Source organism: Cebidichthys violaceus, unplaced genomic scaffold, assembly GCF_023349555.1.
Source record: "Cebidichthys violaceus isolate CVI_PGR_0920_01 unplaced genomic scaffold, fCebVio1.0.p SCAF_28, whole genome shotgun sequence".
Classification (NCBI taxonomy): domain Eukaryota; kingdom Metazoa; phylum Chordata; class Actinopteri; order Perciformes; family Stichaeidae; genus Cebidichthys; species Cebidichthys violaceus.
Genome location: NW_027176461.1, coordinates 3,006,721 through 3,016,663, shown reverse-complemented (window position 1 = coordinate 3,016,663; position 9,943 = coordinate 3,006,721). Strand labels below are relative to the sequence as shown.

At 41.1% G+C, this 9,943-nt stretch overlaps 1 protein-coding gene across 1 annotated transcript; it reads left to right on the top strand.

Annotated features, from left to right (window-relative positions):
* Positions 1–1,282: 1,282 nt before the first annotated feature.
* Positions 1,283–5,551, top strand: nkx2.4a (NK2 homeobox 4a). Its single transcript, XM_068721735.1, has 3 exons — positions 1,283–1,349; positions 3,142–3,471; positions 4,027–5,551. Exons 1-3 carry the CDS (start codon positions 1,283–1,285, stop codon positions 4,647–4,649), a joined length of 1,020 nt encoding a protein of 339 aa, XP_068577836.1. The 3' UTR covers positions 4,650–5,551.
* The last annotated feature ends 4,392 nt before the right edge of the window (positions 5,552–9,943 follow it).

Genomic DNA, 9,943 nt, shown 5'->3' with positions numbered 1-9,943 from the left:
AGTTAAGTTACAGATTTAACGCCTGCAACACTAAATAAATCCCCATGTTTTCTGCACTTTGCACTCGGCCGGTGTGTGGTTGAGGTTGCAGGTCACGACCCTGGCCCTTAAGCCATCTCTCCACATCTCTCAGGGTATTGAACCAACAACGACGAGATGGAGAAAAGCACTTCAGCAACCAGGCGCTTTGGTCCATCTGCTGTGCTGAGTTGAGCTGAGGGGGTGATGATATCGGGAAAAAAAAGATTGTCTCTATAATATAAACTACATAAATGGGTTATTATTTGGTTCTGGTCAACAACACGTAAATGGCCAGAAGAACGCTTACACGTCATATACTGTAAAATTGGTTAAAATATCCCCAGTCAGCACTGTTTATTTTTGATAGGGCGATTTTGCACCAATAAGTATTATCATTAATGCACACAATACCACATGATTTAGTCACTGGTGGCAAGCAATTCTTGGCACACATGGGACACTTGGTTGTCATTATTTTATTACATTATTTTATTAATTTGCATTTAAGCAATTAGCAAGTCATTATAAAAGCTTGTGAAATATTTTGAGTGAAATTACAGAAAATGTTTGACAGTTAAGTTGTCTGTTTCTAGTCGAAGAAAAGCGTGTATTTGCAGGTGAAAGCAAGACAGTTAAAACGCAAAGTAACACACAGCCCCGTGCGTAATTCTGGGAATGAAATGTATGTTTCCTCATCATGCAGCAACCAGGGACTCTACTTATTGTCCTTGGGGCGGCAAGGGTCAGTGTAGGCTAATTCATATGAATATACTGTAGGATATTTGTCAGCATGTATCACGCACTCTGTTGTATCGTGCACAAACAGCAACAAGCTCTATCCAATAACTATCAACATAAACAGCTGTAGAAAAAAAAAAGTTTGTCACTTTAATTAATATGGAATTATTGAATTATTCTATCTGTAAATGTGTCCGATTTATTTACAGACCTTTGCTGGGCCTTCTTCTCAGCTCCTTGGCGCGTCCGTGTTTCCCGCTCTCGATGCCTTGGTCACGTCATATATTCACTGGATATAAAAAGTTAAGTTAGACAACTATATAAATGTGGACTATAAGTCCTCAAAAGGGTTGCATGCAGCCAACCAGCTCCGGATTTTTATGGGATCGTAATGTGGAGGGTCTGTGGACCAGGGTCCTGCTCTCTGACTCGGTAATCCACAAGGTTGAGAGGTTTGCCTCATTTACATAATGTTAGAGGTCTGGGCCGAGGCCTACCTTTCTTTTCGCCATGAAAAGACACCATGCTGCAGCAGCTACAAGAGTGGAAAAGGCGCAGAGAAGTCTGGACAAGTACAGGATTATTTGCAGGTATGACATATTTCTTTGATTTAAGAAAGGAGTTGTTTTAATTATTATTGATACTCTGATAGAAATATTACCTTTTTTTTTACTGAGAGCATTTGGTTTACACCTGTTTGCACCTCTTTGGTCGAACACATTTTTAGTTTTAGGCTGTCTTTTTGCCCCCACTTCTGTATTTTCCTGTCAACTCCAGCTGACTTTGGAATACTGCATGCACATGTTTGCTTTACCTCAACAACAATAAAGTCCAACCACTTCACATTAAATCCTCTGCGGAATCCAGGCGTCTGTCGACAGAAAACAAAAAAAAGGAGAAGACATTCGAATACCGAAATATGATTTATTACAATCCGGCTGTCAATTTAACCGGAGATTGGTGTTCTCGATACGTCGCTTTAATTAATGGCTGACCATGTCACGTCTTCAATTGCTCAATTAGGGTAGGCAGCTACTTGCTTCCATGCTATGCTAAATTACATTAGTGGCTTCATGGAGACGAGTGCTTCCTTCCTCCAATAAAGGAAGATGGGAACACATTTCACGTGTAGTAAAATAAGCCCAACACATGAACACCTGCTCCTGCTGTTGTCTGCTGTTGATAGTGATGAAAAATATATTATCAGTATTATGATTTTAGGCGTTTATGGGCAGCATAAAATAGCGATCCCTCTCAATTATTGGATGGTTATGAGCCATGCGTTCTAGATCCATAAAGGACACATGTTAGGCTGTAATGGGAAGCTACATTAACTGGTGTTCATTATTGCAGTTTGTAGCTCTTTTCTCTTTTGACCCCCCCTGTTGTGTGCCTCTTCCTCTGATTCTTCCCCTGGCGCCAGTCAGTTTGCTCAGAGATTACAATGTCAGGTCAAGACATGCAAAGTGTTATTACTGCATAGTGACCAAGACTTGAGGGTTTGATGCTGACAATATTGTCTCCCAATTGCATTAAGTAGGATGAATAATATTGAATTAAGAAATGAATAAAATTGTGACTTCTCCTAATTCATTTCCACGAACAAGTAGAATTCGTGTCAGAAAAAAACGGTATCAGTTTTGGCAAATTGAATCCATAAATCCTGTATATTATATCCTTTGTCTGATTATGAATGTTAGGTGGTGATATACTCACAGGTTGGATCTCTATCGCAGCTCCCTTTCAGCATTTTGTCATTTTGAGCTAATTTGGACTTGTCCCTTTCTTTCTGGTGGGGCAAAATGATGCTTAAGAAGCATAAATGAGCCGGTACAACTTCATTGTGCCTCTTTGATGATACTCTGTGGCCCTTATGTCTGTTCAAAGTGCTCTCAAAGTTTCTAGAAAGAGTGGAATTCCCTACTGACGCAAAATTGTCATATGTGGTCAGATCAGCTGATGTGCGGAACATAATGGGTTATTCTCACCTGTTTATAGCTGTCAGAAAGGAGAGAATCATAAATATGTGGCGTCGTTTTATTCACGTATACAACTTAATATAAGGTAAAGTGTATTTGCATGAATTATTTCTCTAAAATGTCAATGACTATTGTTTGATGGTTTAGGAGTTTTGCTCCGCCCCCTGTGTTTGTCGTAAACCTGGCTCCTGGCTCCAATAAACCCGGGCTAAGAGCGCCCTGGGCTCGCCTCCTTCTCCAAGGCGATCAATAGGATCTCAGGCGCTCTACAAGCACTCTCTTACGTAGACATCCACTAAGGAGAGAGCCGATACAACAACACGGTTGATCTGCTCAAACACAAAAAATCTACCTGCTTTCTGAATCATGTCGTTGAGCCCAAAGCACACTACGCCTTTTTCAGTGACAGATATTTTGAGTCCAATCGAGGAGACCTACAAGAAGTTTAGTGCCATGGACGGCGCAGGGAACCTAACCTCTCCACTGGGAGCCTACCGACAGCCTCAGGTGCAATCCGGCATGCAGCAGCACTCCATGGGCCATAACGCCACCGTGGCCACCACTTACCACATGCCGCACACCGTCTCCCAGTTCTCCCACAGCGCGATGGGGGGATACTGCAATGGAAGCATTGGCAACATGGGAGACCTCCCGTCGTACCAGGAAAGCATGCGGAATAGTGCAGCAGCAACAGGGTGGTACAGCACCAACCCTGATCCGAGATACTCCACAAGTAAGTTCTTTACTCCATTTACACACATTTTTCTCTTTTTATTTCTTCGTTAATAAAAATAAAAAAAATAAATACAATTTGGAATTGTGGAGGAAAGCGCACAGTTGATATGTATCGCTTCCTAATATTATTTAATTTATGTTTGGGGGCTAACGATAACAAGTTAATGCAAATGATGCCCACTATTTTATGGCATCTTTAATTTAAAATGGCTATTACTGGCGGTTAAACTGAAAAGGAGATCATTCTTTCATGTCTGGTTCGACTTCTTTACTTTTGGCATGGAAAAATATTTCAAAGCAATATCTGGATACATTTATTATTATTATTATTATTATTATTATTATTATTGTTATTACTATTGTTATTATTATTGTTATTATTATTATTATCAAGTGTGTTTTTTTTAAGCTAATGATTTCCAGCTTACAGAATTATCAGCCAATAATCAATAAAGACTACATCAGGCGAAACAGTGTTCTCCTCTTCTGTTTATTGAACGCACATATATGTATGTATATTTTTAAGTTTCTAGATTCATGGGACCTTCCACAGGTATGAACATGACCGGCATGGGGGGTCTCTCGGGAATGGCAGACGCCACCAAATCCATGCCAGTTCTCCACGCTGCGCCCAGGAGGAAACGGCGCGTCCTGTTCTCGCAGGCTCAGGTCTACGAGCTGGAGAGGAGGTTTAAGCAGCAGAAATACCTGTCGGCGCCTGAGAGGGAGCACCTGGCCAGCATGATCCACCTGACGCCGACCCAGGTGAAGATCTGGTTTCAGAACCACCGGTACAAGATGAAGCGCCAGGCCAAGGACAAGGCAACGCAGCAGCTGCAGCAGCAGCAACAGGACGGTAACCTGTGCCAGCAGCAGGCGCAGTCCCCGAGGCGCGTAGCCGTGCCAGTTCTGGTGAAGGACGGTAAACCGTGCCAAAACGGCTCCAACACGCCAACGCCGAACCAGCAACAGGTACAACAGAGCCAGCAACAAAGCCAGCAACAGAACGGGGCCGGAGTTGTGCTCGCGTCCCCGACCGGCAGCCTCGGCCAGCATCAAAGCCAGCAGCAGGTGAACGCATTGGAGCTGGAGGAGATGTCGCCCAGCCCCCCCCTCACTGCACAGCCAGCTCAACATGGGCCAGATAGACACATCTGCTGTAGATTACACCAGTAACATGGTCAGCTCAAACCTCCTCTACGGAAGAACGTGGTAGGACTTAAAACAGTACTGTCACTTTCCACTTTTTCTATGTGAACCTGCGGATGAGCCCATGCAAGAACAAATACATATATATATATATATATATATATATATATATATATATATATATATATGTATATATATATATATATATATATACATATATATATACACACACACACACATACACACACGCACATATGAATAACATATGAAGGCGGAAAACGTGGGCCCTTTGGTTTGGAGGGGACAAGGCGCACAGAGGCGCACCAGCTGATCAGGGCACATTTTCTTGACATCTCTGAGAGGGGAGTCTATTTTTGAACATTACAGAAATGGCTGCCCTTGAAAGCAATTATGTCGTTTCTGGACCTTTTGTAATCCATGTTTTGGACCTTCCTCATGATGTTTTAAACGTAGTCTATGTTGTTGAAACAAAAAGGAATGCTGCTTCACTTGAGTTCGGACCGGGGGTGGGGAAAGGTGGGATCAGGTTTGAAGTACACTAAGCCACCACTCCTTATTTACGGGGATAACCTGATATTTTTATCATATTAATATTGTAAACTAATGTATTCCTTTAGAATTATTAAATAAAGTAGGGAATTGTATATCTGGCTAACACACAAGAATGCGTTTAACTGTATAATAATCGTTATTGCGTCCACTTCTATGTTTTCTTTATTCTTTTGTAAGTTAAAAAGGAACAAATGCGTGATGGCTGCTGTATATGTTTCAAAACCAAGTGAACGTTAACAATAAATAACTTGAAGTGTGAGAGCTATTCCTGAAGAAGTAATTTTTTAAAAAGGGATCTGTTTTGGAGTGCAATTTCATTATGTTGTGATTGAGACCAAATTGAGCAGGAAAGCAAGGTCGATGAGGGAGCCAGCATTGTTCAGGTGACATTTTGGAGGGCTGCCTTTCATGGAGGATGTCTGCAGGAGTCTAAGACTGAAATCACCCTTTTAAAAATCACTAACGCTTTCCAGCAGGTTTAATGGTGACATCAATGTATGCATTGATACAATAAAATAATAATTTTCTTATCAAACATATTAATCTTACTATGTTTAAAAGGCCCTGACTTTTGTTTTGCCGCAATGTAATTGGTCAATTGTATTGTGAATGCGAGCATTCATAAAATACACAATGACTACCAATTATTGGAAGAAGGAATATTATCTAAAGGAATGGAGTACATGCCTCGCATTATTATGATGCTGCATTAAAGTTAATTACATTATTATTGTTATTATTATTATTATTGTTATTATTATTATTGTTATTATTGTTATTATTATTCTTTTCCTATTCTTATTCTTATTTTTATTCTTATTCTTATTCTTATTCTTTTTCTTATTCTTATTACACATACCTGTCGTTAAATTATCAAAATAAAATAAAGATCCCCTTCCCATCAGTTACAAAAGTCAAATACAAAATAAGAAAAGTATGCCTTTTTAAATTTAAAATAATTTAAGACAATAATTCAGAATTATTTTCTTCTTCACTGAAACTGAGAGATGGATGGGAGTCCGTTACGTTTTTTCGTTGTCTTTGTCTTTCTTTTTTTTTGGAGCATTGATAATAAGGATTAACGCACTTTTGGTGATTCCTCGAGAATATTCTGCTATTATCTAAATACATAGCAATATGTCAAGTTCTTAAAAAAATGTATCACTTAGATCGCCTTTATTTTAAATCTAAATCTTGTTTTAATTTCATTGTTTGACAAACTCTATCACAAACATTTCCAAAATATCAAGACTTTTCAAAGAATGCAAGTGTATGTATTCAGACCTATTTTGAGTTTAAATAACAACAAACATCCTCATTGATTTCTGATGCATTCATTTTAAGCAAATGTTCGAAATACTCAGCAGCTTTGCCACAGTGTCTTTTTCATTCACACACTCTCATTCACTGTATGCACACACACACACACACACACACACACACACACACACACACACACACACACACACAAAACACACACACACTTACATTAGCGTCATTCTGATCAATCTCTTTTGAAGATGATGAATGATTTGTGCAAACAAACTCCAAAGTGTTTAAGGTCATCACTTAGCATCAGTGTCGGCTCCCCTTTGCTTCTGTCCTCCAAAACCTTTTTTTTTTTCTTTTTTTTTTACACCGGCAGTGGCTGATAATAGCATCTAACATTTCATTTCCTGTGGTCATTTAAACACGTTTTGAAATTACTTCTCAATCCCCTTGCTGATGACACCCTGTGGTGGTGGTGGTGATGATGATGATGATGATGATGATGATGATGATGATGGCTATCAGTGTGTCTCAATAGGGACCTTGGAGAGCCCCCATTTCCAACCCCTTCACATACCTGGCAGCTGTATGTATATGTGCTATCATCCCTACACTCGAAGGAAGCATCAGAGCCAATATGCACCTGACATTCGTACTGAGAAGGGAGTTTGATAGGAGCATTAAAAAGAGAAATGCATTCGACAATATACACTTTGATGCTGCAAGGTGTTCCTGATAGATTCTGTCCTTAAATTGAGGGCATGAATGAGCTGTCAACAAAGATGTGCGATGGTGTGCCCCATGAAATGAAAGTGGAGGTGAAGCCATTCTTTTCTCTTTTCAATAGCCATAGTTATGGCGCACTAATAGGCTATGCTTGGTAATCACTGTCTATTGTGCCTGTTGCTTCTCTTGCTTTATTGGGGTGTACCTCTCTTTGTAAGGATATATGAGACAGACTGGGCACTGTAATTGGTGCTGGCATCATCATCTCTCTCTGGAAAGTTTTTTGGAGGCTGCAGCCGCTACTGTGTGATGTTGCTTCCATGTTGCTGCAGAACATCCACACCCACACGCGTGTGCACGGCCATACATGCAAATAGACGCCCAGGTCAACACATTCTCACACACAATGCCTCGAATGAGTGCATGCACACGCACATTCACGTACACAAATAAAGCAACCAAATCGAACATGCATTAGATAAAAATTGTCTCTCACACAAAAAGCAGATATTTCTTTTTTTTTATTTCAGAGCTGGAATGATGGCCATTTGTAGGATTATCTATCTCACTGATGTAAAGATTTGTTTTGACTATTCTTCTCAGGTAATTGCAGGTTGCACTGCAAAATGTGAACTTAGAAGAAAGCCTTGCTTCAGTCTCTGCATCCCCCCCCCCCCCCCCCCCCCCCCCCCCCACCCAACTCCCTTCCTCCCCATTATTCTACTTAATATGTCAGAAGGTCTGATCGCAGAGAAACCTTTTCAAGTCCTATTGATGTGTTCCTCAATTGACCATGGCGACCTAGCAACCTAGAGAGCGCTAATTGGCAGGGGCTTAACATTATTGGCTGCATAGTTTACACAGAAATAGGGCAAACATATAACCCTCATCATATACGCAGTTCACTGTTGTTGTTTTTTTTTGCCGGTACAATATGATGGGGAAATTGCTTTGTGTTGTTGGTCTTCACTAGAAAAGTAATTAAAGAGAAAGCTAAAAGCAGAGTCGGGCCTGGTTGTGGAGTGGAGTGGATTATAGAGGATGAGTAAGATGTTTCCTGAAGACACGCAGGTAAAAGGTAGAAAAATGTTGCTCCACTACCCAGAGGGGATTTCATGGTATTTATGGTGTTTATTACGATAACATATGATATACATAGCCCTCCCGGATGGATATTAAGTCAGTAGTACAAAGTTTACTCCGACGCATTCCACCACCTCCTCTCTCCTTCCTTCCCCAGAAATAGTCCCCAAACTTGCCCCATGAGAAATGATTAGGAGAGGCAAGGTCTGCTTTTCATTTCACTGAGCGAATGAATGCATTGAATTGGCAAGTTCTGAGAGACACACAGCGAGATTTTAATTAGTGTATTGCCCTCGCATTCTGCCAAGGAGAGACAATCTTTCTCTTTTCTATGACAAACCTGTGCATGCTAGATTTGCTGGGTTTCCAAAGAATGAGTCACTGCAAGTCTTTGCCCCAGGAAGCAGAAAGTTCTCCAATTCCAGTCATTTCCAAATGGAAAAAATAGCCTGCAAATAATCATCTTCCTACAGAGTGGAAAAAAAAACATTTCAAGAAGGTCATAGGACTCAGAAAGCAATTCTCACTCTAATAGATTTCCATGAAATTAAATACATGAAACCACATTTTTTTCGGCGTTGCCTTTGGTTTGACGATACTGTAACATTAACTCAAATACATATGCACACACACACACACATGCGCTCACACACAGACAAGTATGTGCTATACCAGGACTTGCACTGGCTAATTCCATTGCTTACTATGAATATAATTTTAGCAATACGAGGCATTGCAGTGTCAAAGAAACCTTTTGAGGACTATTCACAAATGTCTGGGGGAGTGAGGGGGTTGGAGGACCAGGTTAGGAGTGTGTGTGTGTGTGTGTGTGTGTGTGGGGGGGGGGGGGGGGGGGGGGGGGGGGGCAGCATCCCTTATTAGAGAACCATGTCACATTCTCTCCTGCGCCGGTCGGACTCGCTGCACTGCCAGTAATCCCCCCTCCAAGTCCCCCTATGCATGTTATTCAATTCGCTCATAAGTAGTTAGAGAAACTGTTTTCAGTTGCCACTAATAACTACTGACCTCCAGCGACACAGGCCAACAATGGGTTTGTCAGGCCTGAAACGCACAACCAAAGAAGCTGATTAGGAACTCAAGAGGTTTGAAGCAAGAATCAATGGCTGCTCTGTCCTGCCACGGTGCTTCCAGCATGGCACTGATGATTGTGGGACCTCCATTAGTTATGCCTCATTAAGTCCCACAAACTCCTTTAAGAAAATGAGTTTAGCCAATTCCAAAATCTATTACGGCCGCGGAGCCCCTACTGAGGTGCCACTGTGTTTGGACTCCAAGACAGGAGGCTAGAGAAAGACCTGCTGAGAGACGTGTGGGAGCCTGTGACACATTGCACTCCATCTTCCAACATTTTAACCCTTTCCGTCTTCCATTATTGACAAAACATGCTGGAAATGCATCAGCAGACACAATGGCACACAATGCATCAGAACCTCACAAAATATGTTCGTTTTAATTGGTTGCTTTGTCATTGTACACCTGAACTGTAATGATCCACAGCCTCTGTGAGGGAAGCATTTCAGGCTCAAACTTTACAGTGACACCATGGTGACACACTATCACTTATTGCTGTCATGTCAGGAATTCCCCAAAATGTATGCTTTTCATTCAAAATATCTGGCACATTTCTGTCACACTACAAATATTTTGTA

Excerpts from the sequence above, each read along its gene's own strand:
- nkx2.4a (XM_068721735.1), top strand. The coding sequence starts at position 1,283 with ATGCTGCAGCAGCTACAAGAGTGGAAAAGGCGCAGAGAAGTCTGGACA. Across the intron at positions 1,350-3,141 it reads AAGTACAGGATTATTTGCAG|TGACAGATATTTTGAGTCCA; the intron begins GTATGACATATT and ends CGCCTTTTTCAG. Across the intron at positions 3,472-4,026 it reads TGATCCGAGATACTCCACAA|GTATGAACATGACCGGCATG; the intron begins GTAAGTTCTTTA and ends GACCTTCCACAG.